At 35.4% G+C, this 24073-nt stretch overlaps 3 protein-coding genes across 6 annotated transcripts; all 3 read left to right on the forward strand.

Annotated features, from left to right (window-relative positions):
* The first annotated feature begins 164 nt into the window (after positions 1 to 164).
* Positions 165 to 10863, forward strand: LOC132204200 (uncharacterized). The gene is made up of 12 exons (XM_059632545.1): positions 165 to 2198; positions 7256 to 7416; positions 7477 to 7608; positions 7661 to 7894; positions 7953 to 8137; positions 8409 to 8659; positions 9013 to 9115; positions 9172 to 9416; positions 9566 to 9663; positions 9718 to 9916; positions 9981 to 10117; positions 10368 to 10863. The coding sequence occupies exons 1-12, from the start codon at positions 2189 to 2191 to the stop codon at positions 10629 to 10631; spliced, it is 2019 nt and encodes a 672-aa protein (XP_059488528.1). The 5' UTR covers positions 165 to 2188; the 3' UTR covers positions 10632 to 10863.
* Positions 10864 to 11233: 370 nt separating this feature from the next.
* On the forward strand, positions 11234 to 16574 carry LOC132204442 (uncharacterized). Its single transcript, XM_059632943.1, has 12 exons — positions 11234 to 11315; positions 12333 to 12475; positions 12546 to 12677; positions 12727 to 12960; positions 13015 to 13205; positions 13600 to 13835; positions 14166 to 14268; positions 14322 to 14485; positions 14687 to 14787; positions 15401 to 15656; positions 15765 to 15901; positions 16151 to 16574. The coding sequence occupies exons 2-12, from the start codon at positions 12335 to 12337 to the stop codon at positions 16397 to 16399; spliced, it is 1944 nt and encodes a 647-aa protein (XP_059488926.1). The 5' UTR covers positions 11234 to 11315; positions 12333 to 12334; the 3' UTR covers positions 16400 to 16574.
* Positions 16575 to 17706: 1132 nt separating this feature from the next.
* LOC132204480 (uncharacterized) lies at positions 17707 to 22870 on the forward strand. Of its 4 annotated transcripts, none has more exons than XM_059633003.1 (13): positions 17707 to 17783; positions 18879 to 19021; positions 19075 to 19218; positions 19276 to 19512; positions 19566 to 19750; positions 20502 to 20821; positions 20874 to 20979; positions 21032 to 21168; positions 21226 to 21332; positions 21391 to 21478; positions 22230 to 22345; positions 22406 to 22605; positions 22698 to 22870. In XM_059633003.1, exons 2-13 carry the CDS (start codon positions 18881 to 18883, stop codon positions 22753 to 22755), a joined length of 1839 nt encoding a protein of 612 aa, XP_059488986.1. In that variant the 5' UTR covers positions 17707 to 17783; positions 18879 to 18880; the 3' UTR covers positions 22756 to 22870. The 4 variants fall into 4 exon arrangements, with proteins under 4 accessions (XP_059488986.1, XP_059488985.1, XP_059488987.1 ...); XM_059633002.1 differs by having other exon boundaries at positions 20502 to 20658; positions 20716 to 20821; positions 22406 to 22870; XM_059633004.1 differs by having other exon boundaries at positions 22656 to 22786.
* Positions 22871 to 24073: the final 1203 nt, after the last annotated feature.

Below are 24073 nucleotides of genomic sequence, written 5' to 3' on the forward strand. Positions count from 1 at the left end.
TTAAAAATGGTGGTTTGGGCTTCAAGTTGTAAATGTTTTGGCATTTAAAGTTCAAATTTATAAAAAGCATTTTTTTTTCATGTCTTTTAAATAATAAATAGTAAACAATTTTGATTGCTTTGTCTACTCATGACATGCCAAAAATTTATTTTAAATAACTTTAATTCGCGTATTTCATGAATCATTTATTCTCAAAAGTTTTAAATATTTAATTTAAGTTATAACGCGCAAGAAGAATTTTTTGTGCAGTGAACAAAAATTTATGATGACAAAATTTCTCGACCGAATATTGATGATACGAAAAAGTTACTCTAATCTGCCTTTTCTCAAATCTTTAAATTTTGGCATATCCATTAATGACCAGTTTTAAATTTCTATTAACGTGATTTCTCTGCGCATTTGTAAGCGCGAGGTCCTTTTTTAAGAGCAAACGATGTAAGCATTGAACATAATTAATTAATACAAAATTATGCATTAAATCCTTAACACCGACAAAATACCAAAATCTGACCTTCCCCAACCCCAACCAAATCCATTCTTAATCTTTTGTTATTGGGAAAGATTTCCAGAAAACTGCCCATTTTTAATAAAGATTAATCCAAAAGAAAACAGCTTGGGCGATTCCAAAAGCAGAATATAATTTCCAATAAATTAATCTGCAAAATCCAGCACAGCTTTCCGGAAAAGTAAACCTATCTATCAAAGTAGCATAATTTTAATTAAGAATCTAATTCTTGTCTAATTCCTGTCCTAGAAATGAATTATGAAATTTTTTAATTATTTGTTCAACTATTTTTAGTTCTTCTTTGTGAATTTTCCCAATTCACATATATCGTCAAAGAGTACAATTAGGAAAAATGAAGCAATGGAAATTTTTTCCGGAACTTGTAACTTGGCAACAGCTTGGCAAAATCGGAATATTTTTCCATTGTTGAGAGCATTTTGCAATTTTCGTTTCACACTTCGCCTGTTCAGCTGAGCACAGCCAACGTTTTCTATGTAAAAACAAATTACATTCCCCCTACATAAGCGTCCCATAAGCTCCCTGCTTGCGTTCGTATCCTTTAATTACTTTAATTACAGAATCTCTCCCCTGGTTTATTGCATGCTCCGCAGGAAGCAGCAGGAAGGGAAGGTCGCCGTTTTTGTCCCTAAATTTTTTCCCCTAAAACCAATTTCTTCATTTCCCCTAAAATCAAAACCCCTAAAACCATTTTCCCAAAACTTTTTTTCTTTCATTTTCCCTAAAGTGAAAAAATTGGAAATACATCTTTTACCTGAAACCGGAAAACGGAGCCAAATATAATTTAGTCTTCCTTCGAATATCACTATAAGAAAGGTACGCTTAAAACACAAGTTTCAATATTCTGACTGATTCTGACCAAAATATTTTAAAAATCAATTTAATTTGTTACCAAAAGATGGATTAAATCGTCAAATTTTATGTAAAAATGTAATTTTTTTAAATTTTCAAAATCGATTTTTAGTTTCATTTATTTTGTCGCCTTTTTATAACCATCTTCAAGTCTTATTGTGATTCCAAATACCGAGTACACTTCATCGATCTTTTCCCATATTGCTAAAATTTCCTTTTTCCGTTTTTACTTGCTGAATTTGCAAACTTCTTTAAAAGTCAGCCAGACGTACAATAGTGACAAAGCCATTGAGCATTTGTACAGATTATATTTTTGCTTCAGTTTTATAAGAGTTAGTGAGCCCCAAACTTTGTAATTTTTTTAGTGTGGACTTTATAACTTCGTGTAAGATTTGAATTGTGTTTTTAATTTTAATCATTTACAATACATAATCTGTAAATGATGGAGTTGGCAACCAACAATTTTGCATAATGGAAACAGCCCTGAATCCTGCCTTCTGTTATGGTTTAGGGGCAATGAAATTTAGGGGAAATGGAGTTTAGGGGAAATACAGAAAAAATCCATTAGGGGAAATAAATTTAGGGACAAAAAGGGGCTCCCCTGGGAAGGAGAAGGCGCAGGAGAAGGAATCGCTGCTGCTTGCCTGCCTGGGGCTGCCTTTGCCTTTTTGCTGGCTGCAGTGGCTTCTTTTCTTCTTCACTTTTAGTTTGTCCGTGGGTGCGCGTGGGTGAAGTTGGACGCACATTCAGCTGCTCCTTCAGAATATTTTCCTTGCAAGATTTCAACTGCTGAGAGACGCTCAACACCAAATCATGGCAGAAGGTAAGTTTTTATGAATTCAAATGGGACTTTTGGTCGAAAACAAAGTTTAGGTTGCCGAAAAAAGCCGCTGGATTTTTTCGTAATTAAATGCCCGAAATTTTCATTTTACTGCACTTTCCAAACTGCACAGTTACTTTTCAAAAAGGAAATAGTTAGACACAATTTAAACAAAATTACCAAATTATAATTTACGGCGATTAAACTAAAGATAGATTCTCTATTGAAGAAAAACGGTTTTGTCCGAATTGGAATTTTTTATAATTTAAAATAGCCTATTATTCCATAGTTTTGGTAACAATTTGCGCTGCAATTTAGGGCCGAAAAAATACAAAAACTAGCTTATGATAATTGGATTTTTGGTAATGTTATAGTACGCGCGACGTGTTTTTTCATAAGTTGGCAGCACTTATGCTCCCATGTAAAAGTATCACGTCGCGCGTTCGATAGTGGTTTTACGTCGCGCATACAATAATGGTTTTACGTCGCGCGTACAATACTGGTGGCGGTGTAATTTTTAAGGAAACCGATTTTATTTCCCGATTACCACGGAACCTCTATAGCACGCGCGACGCAATTCTTTTCCTACAATCTTAATTAAGGGGACTGCTAGGAAGAATAGGGGCCCTTGGGATGGGTTCAGAATGGGGCAAGACGACCTCTGGAGGGCCGTGCGCACCCTTATAGCAGGCGCGACGTATCACTATGGGACGCGCGACGGTCGAAAAGCGAACTCCGGAGGGCGCTTTTCACCATCGTAAGAGGCGCGACGCATGGCTATAGTACGCGCGACGCACGGTTATAGTACGCGCGACGCATGGTTATAGTACGCGCGACGCATGCTTATAGTACGCGCGACGCATGCTTATAGGAGGCGCGACACGCACGGCAAATTAATTGAAAGGTGTTGCACGCGGCCGGAGTTGTGGGCACCCCACGAACCGGCAACTCGGAGGTGGGCAACCCCCAAGATTAATTTTTGCAGAAGCCGCGAGCGAGGGGTGGAGGCGCAGCGAGGTCGAGGACGTGGGGAAGGCCGTGCGGGGGGCGAGGACAAAAGGGCGGCTGTGTTCATGAGTGGGCTCCGCAGGAGCCCCCTCACGAACCCCGCCCTTTTGTCCCGCCCGGAGCCGGCCTTCACCACGTTCTCGGGCGAGCGCGCCTCCAGCCCGAAGCTCGCAAACCCACAACGGAGTTGCCCACAAAAGGATTTGGCTGCAAAAAGGGTTTTGAAAGCAAACGGTGTGGGTGCCCACAACTCCCTTCGTGGGCAACTCCGTTGTGGGTTTGCGAGCTTCGGGCTGGAGGCGCGCTCGCCCGAGAACGTGGTGAAGGCCGGCTCCGGGCGGGAAAAAAGGGCGGGGATCGTGGGGGGGCTCCTGCGGAGCCCCCCCACGAACACAGCCGCCCTTTTGTCCTCGCCCTCCGCACGGCCTTCCCCACGTCCTCGACCTCGCTGCGCCTCCACCCCTCGCTCGCGGCTTCTGCAAAAATTAATCTTGGGGGTTGCCCAACTCCGAGTTGCCGGTTCGTGGGGTGCCCACAACTCCGGCCGCGTGCAACACCTTTTATAATAATTAATTAGTCGTGCGTCGCGCGTACTATAAGCATGCGTCGCGCGTACTATAAGCATGCGTCGCGCGTACTATAAGCATACGTCGCGCGTCCTATAACCATGCGTCGCGCCTCTGACGATGGTGAAAAGCGCCCTCCGGAGTTCGCTTTTCGACCGTCGCGCGTCTCATAGTGATACGTCGCGCCTGCTATAAGGGTGCGCACGGCCCTCCAGAGGTCGTCTTGCCCCATTCTGAACCCATCCCAAGGGCCCCTATTCTTCCTAGCAGTCCCCTTAATTAAGATTGTAGGAAAAGAATTGCGTCGCGCGAATAATCGGTTTCCTTTACAATTTCACCGCCACCAGTATTGAGCGCGCGACGTAAAACCATTATTGTATGCGCGACGTAAAACCACTATTAAACGCGCGACGTAATGCAAGTGATGCCAACTGAAATCAGGGATTTTGGGAAACACGTCGCGCGTACTATAACATTACCGGATTTTTTCCTTAAAATTTATAAAACGATTTTTTTTTTATAAATTTTGCCGTTTTTTAATTGTTGTGTTTTTCTTGTTAATTAAATTAGATTATCGACTGTCGCTGAAACTGGTATAGAGCAGTTTTACGAATGCTGATTTGTACTTCCCAAAAAGTGCTTCTTCTGATTAAATAAATTGTCAGTTTTGCGTCACCAATTTTAATTCATATAAATCTGATGAATTAAAAAAAAAGCCAATAAAAAGCGCCTCTTAGTTTGCTCTTTAATTTGAATTTTTTTACTTTTTAAAAATTTGAAGATTGTAAATGTTCAAAAATATCAGTTTTATTAGTTGTGGGTGGTATTTTTCAGCTTTCTTATTTCAAGGTAATTTTTTTCTGCCATAAAATTTGACGCTTGAGCCAATAAAGTCGTGCAACAGGGGCCTGCTAGGTGTGCACGTTTTTTTTGTGCGCATCTCAGAAACACGCATAGGTCAGCGACCCAAAGGAGGCAGAATTTTGAATAGCAGGAAACGCGTTTTTAATGATCTGCGAGTCACTCAAGCACAAATCCTTTTTTTAATTCCAGTGCATTTCTTATTCTTATGGGCCGTTTTTACCCCACTGGCGACTGCACGTTTCTGTTTACTTAAGCAAACATTCCTCTCCTCTGAATGAAAAGAACTTTCCAATTTGGCGGCCAAGGCCACATTTTATCCTCCCCAATGCGCGGCGTGTTATTTCCTGCGCCCCAAGGAATGCTTGTAAAATCGACCCTCTCATTTTTAAACATGATTTTTCACTGCAGTTTTCGATTTTGTGAAAAAATTGAATTCAGACGATCTGAATCAAATTTATTAAGCCTTAATATTTTTCGAAAATTTTATTGATAAAAATGGAGCTGTTTTCTAAGACCAAATAATTAGGAAAATTAATTGTAAGATTTTTTTACGAAAACTTTAAAAAATTCTCCGTTTTTATTAAATTTCAACATCATATTTAATTTATTTGATGCTGGCGCGGCGATTAATTTTCCTCCTTGCCAATTTTAATTCTTTTTAAAAATCTTTTAAATTTTTTGTTTATTTCTTTCTCTCTCTCGATTATCATTTTAATTTCAAATCGCTTCCGTTATATTCATTTTGAAACATGCAGAGTTTCAAAATTGAAATTATTTACAAATTTTAACCTTCAAACGGCTTTAGAATTCAAAATTCTTTTCTAACAATCGTTTTTTTGGAGTGGCCGTTCGTTTTGGCAACTCTGCTGATCTTATATTCTTGTTTTTCCTTTTGTGGCTTGTGGGAAACGACGCCAGGACTTTTCCCAGAGTGATCATTTGTTCGCGTCAGGGTTGTTATAAAGTTCCAAAATCTGTGCTTCTCCTTGTTCTTTTGTCCGAACAAAAACATGCATACTTGAGATAAGATCTTTTTCCAGCTGCAGTCTGAATTTTCCCTCTCTTCGTCCCCTCGCAGGATTAATTTATTGATTGATGATGCATGAAGTTCATTTTTCACGAGAATGATAAGCTAGGGGATGATAAAATTAAATTTCTTATTTCTCGTTTTTGATACTCTGCCCTATATTTGGTCTTGATTTGTGTTCGTCAAAATTGTAGAGCTACTTTTCCCAATTTAATAATCAATTTGACCTGTTTAATGACGAAAGTGAAAATATCAGGCTTTTCTTTGATGCTTAATTGTTTTTATACTAAAAAAAAAAACTTCGCCAGTTTCGGTCACGGCCTTCGACCATATTTCACGTGATAGATTAAATAAAAAACAGCAAAATTGCTTTGTTAATTTTAAGATTCTGATTTTTCTTTTTTTTTTTAAATATGGCTTTTAAATTTTGCTGATTTTTTTTTTATATTTTTCTTGCTCATGAAATAGGATCGCAGACCGAGACCCAAACTGGCATAGCTGTTTTTGTATTTAAATAAATTTTTAATGAGGACAAAGCCCGTTTTCTTCACTTCCTTGATCGTCTCCTCAAGTATCAATTTCTTCACTGTTTATTATAAGAGTTTTTAATTTAACCTGATTTGCACTTGATAAAAAATCAGCCCAAACAAAGAATTCTTGTACGCGAATTATTTGCAGAATTCAAATAAATTGGAAATGAAGAGATCGGACTTTTTTCCTCGTTGCAGTTAGAAAAAAAGCCCGATCTCTTCAATTCCATGATCATCTCCTCGAGTGTCAACTTCTTCAAACAAATTCATATAAATTGTTTGTTTCCTTTCTACCTGCAGTTTGCAAGAGAGTGTGCGATTTTAAATCTGTAAAAAAGAAAATGCAAATAAAGAATGTAATTTAATTAACTATCATCTTTGGGAATTTTTTGGAAAAAGCTGCATATAAAGACTCTGCATAATACAGTGTGCGATTTCGACTTTATTTTTAATTTTTCACCAGTGCATGACAGCATAAATTAAAATTAAATGAAAGTAAAGACATGATGAGGAAGACAAAAAATAAATAGTAATTTTATTCAAATTCAAAAACTAACCCTCATTTGTCCGTCTATATTTTAACTGTCGTCGCCGCAGAATCCGAAAAATATTCTATAATTTACCGTCTATGGACAGTTTTTAGTCCTTCGCGTGTCCGACCCCACAATTTTTTTTCTAACAATTGTCTGTATAGGCAATAATTATTAGTCCTTGGCGTCTCCGACTCCGCAAAAATGTTAAAGTTATCGTCTTTAAGCAATCTCTCAGGGTTGTCGGCGCAGACTCCGCTAAAAATTTATATTTTCCATCTATTCTCTGGACCTCTGATTGTCTCTTTTGGTGTCGGACATTTTCAAAAATCTCTGCTAGTTTCGATACTTTTTCTGCTAATTTATTTCCATTTAATTTTTAAGCAATATTAATAAAAATAAAAATGTTAATTTTTTTTATTGAGAATATTTCTCTCATTTTGGTAGGATGAGATAAGAAGGGTGCAATATTTTTGATTGGCCAATAAAATAATAAATTTTCTAAACTCTTGGCTTGGTTTTGCATTTTTTAAAGGTCCTGGAAGCAGCGCCGAGGGCAGAAAAGTGAAGCTGGTGTTCAGCGACGGTGTGGAGATTATCGAGGAAGTTGAGTTCCTCAGAGAAATCAGCGAATACTTTGATGTCATGTTTCGGGACACCTTCCAAGAGTCCTCGATGGACACGATCGAGTTAAAGGTTTTTAAGCAGAAATTACACCTTTTCAGAATAAAAATTAAAACCAATGATTTTGTGCAGGATTTCAGTGGAAAATTCGTAAAGATCTTTTTGAGGGAGGTGAAAGAGGGCAGGAACAATAACCACGATTTGTACCTGATCGTCTACAGAATTATGTCACCTAAAATTTTCCAAACACTCCGATTGCTGATGGTAAAAACAAAAATTAATTTCACAAAGAGTTAATATCGAATTTTGGAAACAGGTCAAGGTGGACTTGGAGGAAATCGCCATGGTCACCATGTCCATGGCACAATTGGAGGAGTATCGGAAGATCGCCGCTGAAACCGGAAACCAAGTTTTGGAAGAGAACTGCCTGCGGAAGGCGTGTGGAGTTTTCTCGGAATTCAGCGAAACGCCTGGCTTTGAGATGTTGTCCATCGAGAAGCTCAAGATGATACTGAACAGCAAGTACTTGGACTGCGAGTCGGAGACTGAGGTTGGTCCTGAACTTGAATTAAAAGTGAAAAATGGGTTATTAAAATAAATATTTGCAGGTTTTGAGAGGAGTGTTCAGATGGCTCAACTACGACATTATTGGACGGGAGGAGCATTTCGAGACGGCCCTTTCGCTCATCAACTGGCCCAAGATAAACTTGAATCAGTTCCAGTTTCTGGCGGAGACGTCGAACGTTGTCAGAAGGAGCAAAAAACTGAAAGACCTGGTCAACTTCATCTACCAGTAAGTTAAATAAAATTTTCATTTTAGTTAGAGTGGTGATTTTGTTGGTTTATCTTGCAAAATAATTTAAAAGTGAATTTTAAAATAATTTAGAAAGATCTCATAAAGTGTAATTTTTGAAAAATAATTTTAAATTTTGCCTGAAAATTTATATTGAAGGTATGGGAAAGTATGAATTGTTGGATAAAACGGCACCATTTGTTAATTAATTAATATTTATAACTTATGAACATTAAATTCTCAGTTTTTATGTATTTAATCTTTATTTTAGCAAATCGAGAATCGAGCCCAGCGGCCTCACACTTTCGGAGGAGGTGCAAAGGGCCGCGTCGGAGATTCTTCTGAACTGCAGACAACGATCGTTGCAGCCCGTTTGCTTGACCATCCAAAATGAGTTCACCTACACCAAGAACCGATACGCCTCGATGTTCTTTTTCGACTTGGACAGCAATTTGTTCATGGACAACCTCGTTTGCGAGCACAAGGAGAGCATGAGTTATGAACATGACTTCGACGTTCATGGTAAGAATAAAAATTTAATTCAATTTCCAAAAAATAATCATTTCAGGATGGAATAAATTTAAAAATTAAAATTTTATTCACTTGGGGGAAATAATTTAATCTCTCATTACATTACTTTAAATTTGAATCTAATTATCAATAAAAAAGGCACGATCAAAGTGATTTCTTCTTAAACTTTAGAGCCCTTGATAAAATTGTTTAATCTAAATTTAAATTCAACTTGCAGAGTTTCCAATTCCAACAACCTTGCGAATCACTTTACCATTTTATTACTTTTTTTTTAAATTGTGGGAAAAAAATCATTAAAGCTTCATATTTTCCAATACTTAATTGTCGTATGTTTCTGTTTACAGACTTCAAGGTCTATTTGTTCGGGAGATTGAGCAGGGGCGAAGAAAAGGGACTCATCAGGACCAGACCTATCAGCATCCCTGTTGATTGGACTCAAAAGGCTGGGTAAATATGAGAAATTTAAAGATAATTTTTTCGTAATAAAGAGTGAAAAAAATTAGATATGAGGTCAGATTGGCCAGCACTCGCGAAGTGGACCTGGACGAAGAGCCATCGGGCGATCGTGCAGCGAGGGTTCGCACTGAGCTGCGCCAGGTGAAATTCTACATGAGGAAGGAGGAGGAAAGGACTGCGTCTGATGAGGAAAATGTTCCGTTCATCCCGGACAACTCTATTGATGCTCAGCGCTCGGGAGGAAATTTCTACATCTTCCACGTCGGTTGTGACCGGTACAACATCAAGAACGGTTCGAAAACATTATTTAATTGACAAATTAATTAAAAGAAAAAATTGCCTTGAACAAAAATACTATAATAAAAAGTGATTTTGTTATTAAAACATTTAATTAATTCAAATAAAATTTTCCTTATTTTTATATTATTGGTTTTCTTTTAGATGCGGTGGAAACTTTGTGGGAGACTGATGATGGCTACACTTCTTGTGTCAAGTTTCCATTCATCTACAGCGCCTTCAGGGAGGGGAAAATCTTGAAGGTTGGTTCGAATTATGAATTTATTTTCCGAAAATTAAATTATTATTATTTGCAGCTCCACGAGTTTGACTTGCGCAGCTTCACAAGGACCACCATGGAGAGTGACTTTGTTGAGGAGGAGGAAGGACCACCTCAGCGTAGCGGCCCGTTTGGGCTCCTGTTGAGGAGGAATAATCCTGCACCCAGTCCCCCTGTGCTCCTCTCCTCAGGCCTCAGCTTCCTCACGCCCATCGAAGAAAAATTTTACATTTCGGGTTAGTTACAAGTTTTCATTAAAATTTAATAATCATAATTTAACATTATTATTTTGATTTGCAGAGAAAATGGGCGACTCCTTCAATGATCCCGAACGTGTCTCCCGTGAAAGTTTTCATCTCGAGGAGGAACTGATCCGAAGTGGGAAGCCAATTGTCCACCAGTTCACCTACGGAAACGATCTCTACTTCCTGCTCAATGTGAGATTTACAAAATAAATTAATTTGAAATATTTCCAGCTTTTACAAATGAATAGTTTTAAATTAATAATATAGCTTAATCATTTGTGATTTAACACAATTTACTTTACTCGAGATCAATTCCGACATTTCATAAAATATTTCTAAGTAAGAAAAACTACTTTTTAAATTTAGTCGCATCTTCTATTTTTAATTCACTAATTCCTTAAAATTTTAATTGAAATAATTGTTTTTAATTTTTGTAATTTAGGAAAAGGCTGGCAACGATACTGGTGAGCGTTGCTTCGGACTCTACAAGTTCCTGGGCAGAGGGGTTGGCCTGCAGAAGATCAAGGATCTGCCCGACATGGCCGTCCAAATGAAAAGACTGCTGGCCAAACACTTGCAGCTCAACGAAGACGAGATCAACCTTTCCAACTCGATCAAGTTCAAAATCGTCAACCCCCTCTGGGTGGAGGGTTTCAAGTACAGGAGTGGCATGACCACCACTGCAGTTCCGATGGAAACCGACTAAAGCGTGCAATTGAGATTCCGCCCATGCAGCTGGGATTAAATGTTTAACCACAAGATTAGATTTAAGAATTTAAGCTTATGTGACGTACCAATTAAAGAGTTTGGGAACTCAAAATACATACAATTTCAATTCAAACTTTGTAATGCCTAATGAAAATTGACAGCTTTCCTTCAAAATTTTTGGAAGTTTATTTTAATTTTTCATAATTTTATAATTTTACTAGATGTGATTCAAGTAAAACATTAATAAAAATACTGAAATTGTTAAAGTGAAATGATAAGTTCTTATTTGAAATATAACCCATTTCTAATATAATTCTAAGAAAAATATTGATCTGATTCCCATGATGAGTGTCTTTATTGAAATCTTTTTATTTCAAAGGAAAATTAATTGATTTATGTTTATTATTTCTACCCTTTGTTTCACGAACATTCTGGCAGTAACAATAAAAACATTTTGCTATAAAAGAATCTATTGATCGGATTTGCCAAAAATTTCGCCCTTCTAGAAGCTTAATTTGCACATCAACGAACGAAACCATAAAAGTGCAAAGAGGGCTGCTATAAAAGCAGAGAGAGCTGTGCATAGAGTCATTTGCAAATCAGAGGCCAAGGGCAAAGGCGCTGATTGTGTTTTGACAAGGGGTGGCTCAGCGGACTGACAAGTTGAAGCAGCAAGAATTAGGTATGTTTGTGTACTTATAATGGAAGTTAAATTGTGATGCCAAATGAAAGTAGAGAATACGTATAATTATTTTTTGTCAAATCAACTGTTTTCTTTAATTTTTTGGATGCAATCTTTTTTAATATTTTGTTGTTTAAAAAAATTGTGGGGCAAAGAGCCATTTCTCTATTCATTAGAGTCTTTTACATTAATTGGAATTATCTTTTAGATGGTTTTGGACGCAATTTTTAATATTTTCATTTATAAATTATTTTTTTATTAATTGTAGATCATTACAGACGTAATTCTATGTTAAATGTAATGATTATTATTCAATATAAAAATAAAATAATAATAAATAAGATTGATTTTTTTAAATTTTGAACATAATTGTAGCTTTTTTATGCTGCAATTTGAAAAGAAATTCAAATAAAATAAAATTCGGACCATATTTTTCTCTATTGACGTTTAAATGCAGATTCTTTTAAATTTATATTGTGAATCGTCAAATCTAATTTTAAATTTTGCTACCTGCATGATCAGCAAGCAATGTTTCATTTACCCTTTTCAATATTAAAGCAAAAATTTTATTAATACTATATTCAGATATTTTATGTTTTACTTAAAATCAGTGATTTAGAATGTACTTTTTATTACTTTGGAACTTATAACTTATTTGGAAAATTAACCATGATACGGGATTATTTAAATTCAGGGCTATTTAGTAACTGACCCAAATGTACAGGACATTATCAAATTAGTGCCAAGCAGAATTAGTAGTTTATCGATTTCAAAGAGGGGAAATTAGCTTGGTATCAAAATAGAAGCCATAATAAAAGTATCTCTACACTAATTAATTAATTTATAACTTAAAAGGCATTAAGAATGTGTTTTCATTCTGCAGACCAGAGGAAACAACAATTTTTAATTAATATAACTTTTAATCTAGAATTTTCAAACACCAAAATATTATTCAAACAAATATTACAATTATTATAAATTAAAATTCTCATGGAAATTTAACTTTTGTATATATAGACATGGGGAAAAAGGTGAATCTTGTGATTGGCGACGAAACTTTGACTGAAGACGTCGACTTCCTCTGCGAAATCAGTCACTATTTTCAGGCGATGTTTCAAGATAACTTCCAAGAGAGCCAAATGGACTCAATTGATCTCACGGTTTGGCACAAATTAATGATTTATTTTTTACAAAATGTCAGGATTAAATTGAATTCAATGAGCTTTACAGAGTTCTTGTGACAATTTCACCACATTCTTTTTGAAAGAGGTGAAAAAAGGCAGGGAGGAAAAGCTGGAGTTGTACGTGATCGTCTACAGAATAATGACACCAGAAATTTTCCAGACACTCAAAATGCTAATGGTAATTGATAAAAAAAAATATATTTTCATTATTTAATTTTTTGAAATAGATCAAGGTGGACTTGGAGGAAATCGCCATGGTCACCATGTCCATGGCGCAATTAGAGGAGTATCGGAAAATCGCGGCTGACACCGGGAATGAAGTTTTGGAAAAGCACTGCCTAAAGAAGGCATGTGGATTTTTTTCCGAATTCATCGATACGCTTGGCTTTGCGATGTTGTCCATCGAGAAGCTCAAGATGGTGCTGAACAGCAAGTACTTGGACTGCGAATCGGAGATCGAGGTACGAGTTAATCTTGAATTAAATTAATAAAAAAAAATGTTAAAATATTTTCAGGTTTTGAGAGGAGTGTTCAGATGGTTTGACCATGACATTGGTGGACGGGAGGAGCATTTTAAGACGGTCCTTTCACTCATCAACTGGACCAAGATAAAGGATAATCGAGATCAGTTCCACTTTTTGATGCATACGTCAAATGTTGTCAGAGAGAGTAAAAAACTGGAAAAACTGGTCAGCGATAACGTCTGGTTAGTAAAGATTTTAAGCAATTTATTTATTATTGCATTAGCTAATTTTCATCTGACGTGATTTTAGATATCATATTTTTAAATTCAATAATTTAATTTTTAAGTCTATATATTCAATCAATTTTGATAAATCTTGATGGGAAATTTTTTAATAATCAACATTGTTTTTACATAGGGATTTTCAAAAATTAATTTATAATTTAAATGCAACCCAATAATAAAAAATATCAGTAAATCAGCCTCATAAAACTCATATCAATTTCAGTAGATAAAATATAACTATATTATGTTGCGCCCTTAACTAAAAACACCAAATTTTAAAATGAATTAATCAATAAATAAGGCAAAGTATAAAATTATATTTATAAAATATTTTCAATTAAAATCTTTTTAGCAAAGCCACATACGAAGCTATGGAGCGTAGAAACACTGCACACTTGCCCAATGTGATCTGCGGACAACAAGAGAGGCAGCCAATTTTCTTGACTGTCCAAAATGAGTTCACCTATAACAAAAACCAGTACGCCGCAATGTTTTTCTTTGACTTGGAAAACAGTCTGTTCATGGACAACCTTGTTTGCGAGCAAAAGGAGGAGAGCATGGATTGCGAACATGATTTTGATGTGCATGGTAAGTACAATTTTGTAATTATGTAACAAAATTATTCTGCATCATGCAGGTGGAAAGTGGAGATAAATTTATTTAGAAAAAAGTCTATTTGGGAAAATATTTATTCTAATTGATAATTGAAGAAGAGCTTACTTTGGATTGGTGATTTTTTTTTTAACTTTTCAATCACTTCAAAATTTTAAATTAAAACATTCCTTGTCCAGCAGGTTTTGCAATTTTCAACTTTCTTCACCATATTGAATAATTTGAAATATTTCATAAAAAAAGCCTGATTCAGATAAAGGTTTAGATAATTTTTTTTTTTTAAATTTGGAATGATTTCGCTTACAGGTTTCAAGGTATATTTGTTCGGGAGATTAAACAGGATCGAAGACAAGGGACTCATCAGGACCAGACCTATTTGCATTCCTGCAAATTGGTCCACAAAGACCGGGTAAATATAATAATTTTATTGAGAATTTTGAGCAGCAAAGAGAAAAAAATCAGATTTACCAGCACTTGTGAAGTGGACTTGGACGAAAAGGCAGCTGGTGAACGTGGGCCATTTGAAACTGACAAAAAATTTCAAGAACACCCTATTGATGCCCAGCGCTCGGGAGGAAATTTCTACATCTTCAACATTGGGTGTGACCGGTACAACATCAAGAACGGTATTAAATTATTTAATTCTCGATATATATTTAAAAAGTTATGTTTATTAAAGGAACATGTTTAATAGAAATTAAAAATGAATTGTTTTGTGATTATCATTCGAGGGCGGTGAAATGCAAGTTAATTTTCTAATATCATAAAAGTTCTTTTCGTTCTATTTTTTTATTACATTTATAAAATTAATTGTTGGTTTTATATAGATTCTGTGCAAACTTTATGGAAGTCTGATGGCGGCTACACTTCTTGGGTTAATTTCCCATTCATCTACAGCGCCTTATACAAAATGGAAACAGACTTGGAGGTTTGTATCACGCTTTCATTACTATTTGGTCCTTAATGAAATTATTTAAAGATCCACTCCGGTCATTTGTATTGCTCTCTATTCTGAAAGATTGCTAGATTTCGAGTATATATTGTGAAAACACTAATTGAAAATTCCAAACCGTTGCTTCTCAATCAAAAGAAAACCTAAATACGAGTGATTCGCGCGAAAAACGTGTGAAAATTGAGTAGCCAATCAGATCCATCAGTTTGTTCCAAAAACTACAGAATTTGTCACATTGGCGCTGCGATCGCTGATTTTGCCAAGTTTTCTGCAGCGCCATGGGGAATTAGTGGCAAAATCAGCGATCGCAGCGCCAATGTGACAAATTCTGTAGTTTTTGGAACAAACTGATGGATCTGATTGGCTACTCAATTTTCACACGTTTTTCGCGCGAATCACTCGTACTTAGGTTTTCTTTTGATTGAGACGCAACGGTTTGGAAATTTCAAATAGTGTTTTCACAAGATATACTCAAAATTTAGCAATCTTTAAGAATAGAGAGCAATACACTTGACCGGAGAGGACGATCTTTAAATTACTGTACATGGTACGCTCAAGTATCAAAAGTAATTCATTTGTTTATTTGCAGCTCTTTGAATTTGATTTGCGGAACTTCACAAAAACCACCATAAAGAGTGAATACCAAAGCTATCTGGCGAAAGTCAAGTTGCAAAGCCAAATTACATACGACTGCATGGGCTTCCCGGTCTTCCCGTTTGTGATTCCAGAATATGAACAAGAATCACCACCACTGATTCCTCCTCCTATACCTCCACCGCACCTCCGTTCCTTCATCTCGGGCCACAGGTTCCTCACTCCAATTGATGGGACATTTTACATTTCAGGTTCTAATTTAAAATAGTTTATCCATTTCACTCATCCATTTCATTACGAATCAAAAAAGTGGTTTTCAAGAACGAAAAAGTATAATTATAATTCTTTTTAATTTGCAGAGAAAATGAGCACAACCTTCAACGATCTCAAACGTATCTCCAATGAAAATTTTCATGTTGAGGAGGAACTGATCCAAAGTGGGAAAATGATTGTCCACCAGTTCTCCCACGGAAACGATCTCTACTTCCTGCTCCATGTGAGATTCTCTTTCTACAAAAATTAGTAAAAATTTATCAGATTTTGTTTACAAAAACAGAGACGTAAAATAAAAAAAAGCATATTAAAATCACTCTCTATTCTCTCTAAACTTCTTCAATGGAAGGTGAATTCTGACATTTTATAAAATATTTCTAAGCAATAAATTCACTTAATGAATTTAGACATCACTCCTATTTTATTTCATAAAGCTGTTGTACGTTCATTTAATAATTGTTTTGATTTTTAGGAGGGCGCTGAGTTTAGCTTGGGACTTTACAAGTTCCTGGGCAGGGAGGTTGGCCTGCAGAAGATCAAGGATCTGCCCAACATGGCCGTCCAAATGAAAGGACTGCTGTCGAAACACTTAAGGTTGAACAAAGAAGAGATCGAACTTTCCTACTTTATCAAGTTCAAAACCGTCAACCCCCTCTGGGTGGAGGGTTTCAAGTACAGGAGTAGCATGACCACCCCTGCAGTCCCGATGGAAACCGACTAAAGCTTTGCAATTAAGGTTCCACCTATGCAGTGGAGATTAAAAGTTTAACGGAAAAATTAAATTTAAGAATGAATGCTAATGCAACGCTGTACCAAATAAAGAGTTTGGAAACTTAAAATACAATAAAATCTTACTTCAAATTTTATATTCATCAATGCCTAATGAAAATAATACACGTTCATATTATCATTTTGTTTTGCTTCAAAAAGATGATGTAGTCAATTTGATCAATTTTTCATAATTTTATAGGTTTATTATTTTTATTTTAATCAAAATAAAGCATAAAGAGCCGTACAGAAAGTCTTTAAATGAAATATTTAAATCTTCTTTTATTCAAATTCATCCCATTATTTCTATTAAATTAATTCAAACAAAAATATTGATGTGATTATCATAATGTACATATTACCAGTGATGGTTGTCATTGGTGAAATCTTTATTTCAAACGAAAATTAATCTATTTGTGTTTATGATTTCTACCTATTTATTTCATTGAATAACAATTAAAGCATTTTGCTATAAAAGATGAAGTATTGAGCAAATTTGCCAAAAATTTCGCCCTTCTAGAAATTTCATTTGCACATTAACCAACGAAACCATACATGTGCAAAGAGGGCTACTATAAAAGCAGAGAGTCATTTGCAAACCAAGGGGTTCCAATTGTGTTTTGACAAGGAGTGCGCATGGCTCAGCGGACTGAAAGTTGGCTGGAGCCAAATAGGTCTAACCACATTTCAGTTTATTTGAGATTATATTAAAATAATACTTTTATTGAACTATTATTGCATCATATCAAATCGGTGACAATATTTCGCAATTTCGCAGTTGAGCTGCTCATATGAGCACCTCAAATGAGCACCTCAAATAAGCATCTCATATTATGAGCACCTCAAATGAGCACCTCATATGAGCCGCTGGAAGAAGTGCCGAGTTTACCCCGACACCCGGGAGAGCTAAGTCTATTGAATCTCCCCTATTAATTTAAAGGAAAATATATGTGATTCCTGTAATGGGTGTCATTATTATTATTATTATTATTATTCTTTATTGACTTAGTGAAATCTCTTTATTTCTGAGGAAAATTAATTTATTTGTTTAAATAATTTCTTTCCATCTATATCACGGACTTTTTTACAGTAACAATTAAAGCATTTTGCTATACGCGATAATCTATTAATCGGATTTGCCAAAACATTCGCCCTTCAACAAGTTTCATTTGCACATTATCCAAAGAAACCATAAAAGTGCAAAGAGGGCTGCTATAAAAGCAGAGAGAGAGAGAGCTGTGCATATATTCATTTGCAAATCAGGGGCCAAGGGCAAAGGCGCTGATTGTGTTTTGACAATCAGCAGACGGACAGTTGGAGTACTTGGAGTGCAGCAAGTATGTTAATTTTTTCACAAACGAAAGCATAAAATGAGTGTGGAGATCATTATATTTTTATATTCGCTAAATTAACCAAAACTGCAAATTTTCTATAATTTCTCAAAATTGTTTTTAGTAAATTATTGTTTTTCCTCAAAAAAAGTTTAAAAGATACAGTACAGTTGAGCTATAGTTTCAGTTTCTCTACTATGCCTCCTTATTAAAAATATATTTAATAAATTTAAATGATTTTTGATTTCATTTTCTATACGTAAATTTCCGTCAGAAATGGATGACGAATAATTAAATAAGTTAACAAAAATGGAAACATATTTTTATTAATTTAAAGAAAATGTTTTTAATCAATTTTGGTTATTAAATTAAGTCTCAAAATAATGTAAGATAATTTTTTTTAATATTGAGAAATTTTAGTTGGTATAGAAGAAGAAATGATATGAAAAAATCCGAACATCATTTCTTTCCTTGTTGAAATCTGGATTCTTTTTCCAATAAATCTGAAATTTCCAGTCATTTCTGGCGTTAAATTTTATCGATGTCGACATAGTTGCTCGCGAATTAGCTCGGCGACGATCACATTCCAAATTATTACAGAGCTTTTATTAGTGAGAGACAATAATTCCAATGTACTGCTTGCGTTATTTCGAATCGGTTACAATATTTGAGGTAATATTTTTGTTTCTGGCAATTTATTAAATTATTAAAGAAAATCTGTAAAAAAAAGTACTCACGTATGACAACAAATTAGGGCTATTTTGCCACTGACCTAATTAGATTCAATCCCATTATAAATAATTTGTAAGTGTGTACGATAATCCTCTGTACGATGTGGCGAGCAAAATTACTATAACAAACTTATTGATTTCAAAGGGGCGGGATAGGATTCGCATCAAAATAGTGGCCTAACAAAAGTGATACCTACTCAAATTATGCTTGTAACTTGTGAGGCATTATGATTGCGTTTCAACTAACTTTTTTTATTAAATAATGATTATGATTAACCTTTAATTCAGAATTTCCACTTGAATATTAATATTTGCTTCAAATAAATCAATAGCAATGGAAATTGGTAAAATAAAAAATCTTTTTTTTTAGACATGCGGAAAAAGGTGCAGCTGGTGATTGGCGATAAAGTGTTGATTGAAGATGTCAACTTCCTCTGCGAAATCAGTCACTTTTTTGAAGCGATGCTTCAAGGCAACTTTGAAGAGAGCGAGATGGACTCGATTGAACTCACGGTTTGGCAAAAATTTAACTAGAAATCATTAATTTTCCCAATTTTTCTTGGCAGGATTTCATTGAGCCGTCAGAATTTGTCTGTTTTGAATTAATTTTGGAAGAGTTGAAACGAGGCAAAAGTGATGGAGAGGAGCTTTTCATGACGGTTTTCAGGATCATGTCACCCAAGTTTTTCCAAACCATGTCAAAAATTGTGGTAAAAATTAAAATGATCAAAATATAAAAAACACTTTTCATCACTTCAAACGCATAGGTCAAAGTGGACGATCTTCCGGAAATTGCAATGGTCACCATGAAGGTGGAGGAAGTTGGCGAGTACCTAAAGATTGCTGCTGAATTTGGCAACGACCTTTTGGCCAAGAATAGTTTGCAAAAGGCCGTAGGTGTCTTCAGCGAATTCCGCAAGACGCTTTGTTTTAAGCAAATGTCAATCAACGAGGTAAAGATTGTGATCTGCCATGAATATCTAGATTACAAGAGTGAGACTCAGGTGGGAAAATATTTAAAATATTTTTCGAATCAACTTTCATTAATTTGTCACAGATTTTGCGAGCCGTCTTCGGGTGGCTGAACTTTGATCTTGCTGGCAGGGAAGAGAATTTTGAGGAGGCTCTGTCACTTGTCAATTGGAAAAAAGTCACTAAAAACCAGCTCTTTTTTCTTGCTGAAAAGTCCAGGATTGTGCAAAAAAGCGAAAAGCTAATCGATCTGGTTTGCGCCATGTATAGGTTAGTAAAAAATTTTAAGTTTGTTTGTGAAATAATAAATAATTAAAGATCCTCTCCGGTCAAGTGTATTGCTATCTCTATTCTGAAAGATTGCTAAATTTCGAGTGTATATCTAGAGAAAACACTACGTGAAAATTCCAAACCGTTGCGTCTCAATCAAAAGAAATCCTAAATATGAGTGATTCACGCGAAAAACGTGTGAGAATTGAGTAGCCAATCAGATCCATCAGTTTGTTTCAAAAACTACAGAATTTGGTCACATTGGCGCTGCGATCGCTGATTTTGCCTCTAATGCCTCACGGCGCTGCAGATAACTTGGCAAAATCAGCGATCGCAGCGCCAATGTGACCAAATCCTGCAGTTTTTGAACAAAACTGATGGATCTGATTGGCAACTCAATTCTCACGTTTTTCGCGCGAATCACTCGTAATTAGGTTTTCTTTTGATTGAGACGCAACAGTTTGGAATTTTCAAATAGTGTTTTCACAAGATGTACTCGAAATTTAGCAATCTATCAGAATAAAGAGCAATAAAAATGACCGGAGTGGATCTTTAATTAAAAAAATGATAATTAGCATTAGAATTTTTGAAATTAATTTAATATGCAATTGAATTTTAAAATTCTATACGACATTATTACTATACAATAATTATTTTACAGAAACCTTAAAAAACCTTTTTATCTTAATTTTTCAAAATTTTTTCCTATTAAATGTGCGAACAATTAAATTAAAATTAATAATCATTACAGCATAGAGTGGCTTCTACCAAAAGGTAAGAAGAACAAGATCCATTACAAGGGTGTTTGGAGTTATCAAAGCGACATGGAGAGCGTTGTACCAACCAAATTACAAAAGAAATATCCACCTGAAATCATGGCGGCTGCCTCAAATGTTCTTCAGTCGAAAGTGAAGCGAAAACCGCAGCCGCTTTGGCTCATGATTAAAACCAAATTCACAATCAAGGAGCAATCCTTCAATGCTGCGTTTTTCTACGACGCGCAGAAGGAAGAGTTTGCAAACAATGTCATTATCACTCCGGATTTTTTCCGCCACGTATTCGATATATACGGTAAATTGCATTGAGGTAACAATTCAATTTTTTAATTAATCTATGCATGCAGATTTCAAGATCTATCTGTTTGGAAAGGTATATGAAATTGATAAAAATCGAGCAGTTCGACGCAGACCTATAAATATCCACCAGCAAATGTGGGAAAATATGAGGAAGTAAGTATGAGATTTTTTTTTAGATAAATTGGACATTAATATTGCTCAAAAGCAAGAAGCAGGATCAGTGCATGGAAACAATGCACTTATGCCATAGGCGGGATCCATATAGGGTAGAACGTTTAGGAAGAAACTTTTTCATTTCTGATCGAGACCATGAGCCCCTCCAAACTTTTGACTGCAAAGATGGTTAGTGCCAAAACACGATATAAAGAAAATGATTTATTACGAGAAATTTCATTTCAGGCTCCACAAAAACATTATTACTGCCGAATTTGGAGGACATTTTTCTGACGCAGCTCCCGATCTGGTTCTTTTATCCCCGCCCTTCCCGGTTTGAAAGAAGAACACCGGCAAGTTCCACGAACCCAGAATAACCCAGAATTAATTTTACAACTTTTTATATTTCAGATCACTATTAATAAACCTACGAAATCTTTTGAGAACCAACCTCTTCCTTCGAAAATCAAGTGTCACGGTTTGTCGTCTCCCTTTTCAGGTATGAAAATCAATCAAATTGTTAATCAATTTGTTTATAATTGCTTTTTTATTATTAATAATTATACCTGTTTGAGTTCACTATGGGCAATTCTTGGAGAGGGCGGAAAATTTTTAATTTGAAAATAACAAGCTTTAAGATCCACTCCGGTCCTTTGTATTGCTCTCTCTATTCTGAAAGATTGCTAAATTTCGAGTATATCTTGTGAAAACACTAATTGAAAATTCCAAACCGTTGCGTCTCAATCAAAAGAAAACCTAAATACGAGTGATTCGCGCGAAAAACGTGAGAATTGAGTAGCCAATCAGATCCATCAGTTTGTTCCAAAAACTACAGAATTTGGTCAAATTGGCGCTGCGATCGCTGATTTTGCCAAGTTTTCTGCAGCGCCATGGGGCATTAGTGGCAAAATCAGCGATCGCAGCGCCAATGTGACCAAATTCTGTAGTTTTTTTTTAACAAACTGATGGATCTGATTGGCTACTAAATTCTAACACGTTTTTTCGCGCGAATCACTCGTATTTAGGTATTCTTTTCATTGAGATGCAACGGTTTGGAATTTTCTATTAGTGTTTTCACAAGATATACTCGAAATTTAGCAATCTTTCACAATAAAGAACAATACAAAGGACCGGAGTGGATCTTTATTGTTTTAACAATTCATGCGGTATAATTTATTGGAAAAAATATTATCTTAAATATAATATTTCAATTAAATCCTTTTCTAACTAATTATACAATTTCCTTTTAGACAAATTCAGCACAGTGCTTATCGAATCAGAACACTTCAGCCCCAACAGTGACGGTACATATCAGAGCGCCACGTTTCTCGTCTCTTGCAGAAAAGTTGTTTACATCTTGTTCAAGGTGTGTGTTATTTTTGAAATGAACTTTTTGGCAATATATATTGTAAAAAAATTCCAATAGAACGGTCCTGACAGCTTTGGATTTTACAAGTCGCAGGGAAGATATCGCGGCCTAGAGAAGCTCAAGGATATCACCTGTTTGGAGGCGAAGATGGAAAAATTGCTTGCTAAGCACTGGCCTGCTGAGAGTGAAAAAATTGATTTTACCAGGTCGCTCATGAGCTTCAAAATCATCAACCCCGTTTGGGTGGATGGCGTCAGGTTGAGAAAAAGCAAACATTCATCAGCAATTTCTGATTTGCTCGATTTAGGAAATTATTTTTCTAAATTTCCATTTCCATTGCACTGGAAAGAAGAATTACAGGAAATGAGTCAACATCAGGAAAACCAAACCAGCGACATGGAAGCTGAATTAGTTGGAATGCTCATGGAGGCATGTCAGATCAACTGATATTTATTCTTTATTGAACTGGCTTTAATTACCGTACCCTTGTTTAAACGTTAGTAAATTTATTCCAGCCCAACACTCTTCAATATACTAAAAGTCTAATATTAATTCCGTATTATTTTGGCTAATAATTGTCTTGCTTTACGAATAATTAAAAACCTTAATTTTATTGTTAAATCTATGTTTACTTTCAAACTCAATTAACCCTTTCAAGTTCAAGACCAAAGATAAGAGAAAAAATAAAACAAGGTGATTTTTTCCCATTAAGGGTTATTATTCATTTTGAAGCGCATAATTATTTAATCTGCTCGAAAAATATTTAAAAACAAATTGGTTCTCTATAAAACAAATCATTGGAGACTAAAAAATTTTGCTTAAATTATTTTTAAAGAATTTCCCTCCTCAGAAAATCATAGGTGCAGTTTTTGTGCATTAAAAAGGTTTATTTCAAGATTGACAACAAAATTTAAAGAAAAAACAGTAAAATCTTTTTCGTTGCAAATCTCATCAATTTTTTTAAATGAATTTCTGAGAAACTTCTTCTTACTTTCAGTTAAAAAATTTGCATAAGAAAAAACCTCGTTTTAAATCAGGTCGATTATTTGCCTCAAGAGGAGGATCTTGATTCGGGGTCTACGTGCAGCCGATCATGCCAGTCTTTATCATTACAGATGAGCGAAACCGAGACAACTTTAAAAAAGGGTGTGTCTAAAAAGCCCTGAACCAAAAATTTACCAAGGCCGACAAAAATTAGACAAGTTTTTCGATTCCAACCAAAATATTTGAATTAAATTATCAATTTTTCATTCATATTTCTGCATAAAATTAAATAAAAATATAAATTTTTAATTCAGCTCCGGGATTTTTTGTTTAATTTTTTATCATTTGCGTATTAATTTAAATTTAAATTTTGAGGTCAATCAAAAGTTCTCCAGCGGTGAATATTCAATTAATGTGAAGTGCCAAATTGCTGTCTTGATCTGTTTGGCGTGATAATTACATATTCACGCAGCAGCAGCAGGACTGATGAACCGCGTGAGTGTGGAAAACACGGCTGATGCTCTGCTCTCTCGCCGCACCGTTAGCTAACCTATACTGCTCCCTCTCGATTGCGTGTCCCATTCATCTCTCAAATATTTACGCATTCCTTTTTCCTGATATGCATGCGCACATATTTACGAGGAGAAGAGGCAAAACACCGGACATGGACAGATGATGGTGTTGACAAATCGGATAAAAGCTTCTGATTGACACACATTTCCCCGAAGTTCAAATAAAATG

The sequence above is a fragment of the Neocloeon triangulifer genome, unplaced genomic scaffold, assembly GCF_031216515.1.
Source record: "Neocloeon triangulifer isolate White Clay Creek 2 clone unplaced genomic scaffold, ASM3121651v1 ptg000022l, whole genome shotgun sequence".
NCBI lineage: Eukaryota > Metazoa > Arthropoda > Insecta > Ephemeroptera > Baetidae > Neocloeon > Neocloeon triangulifer.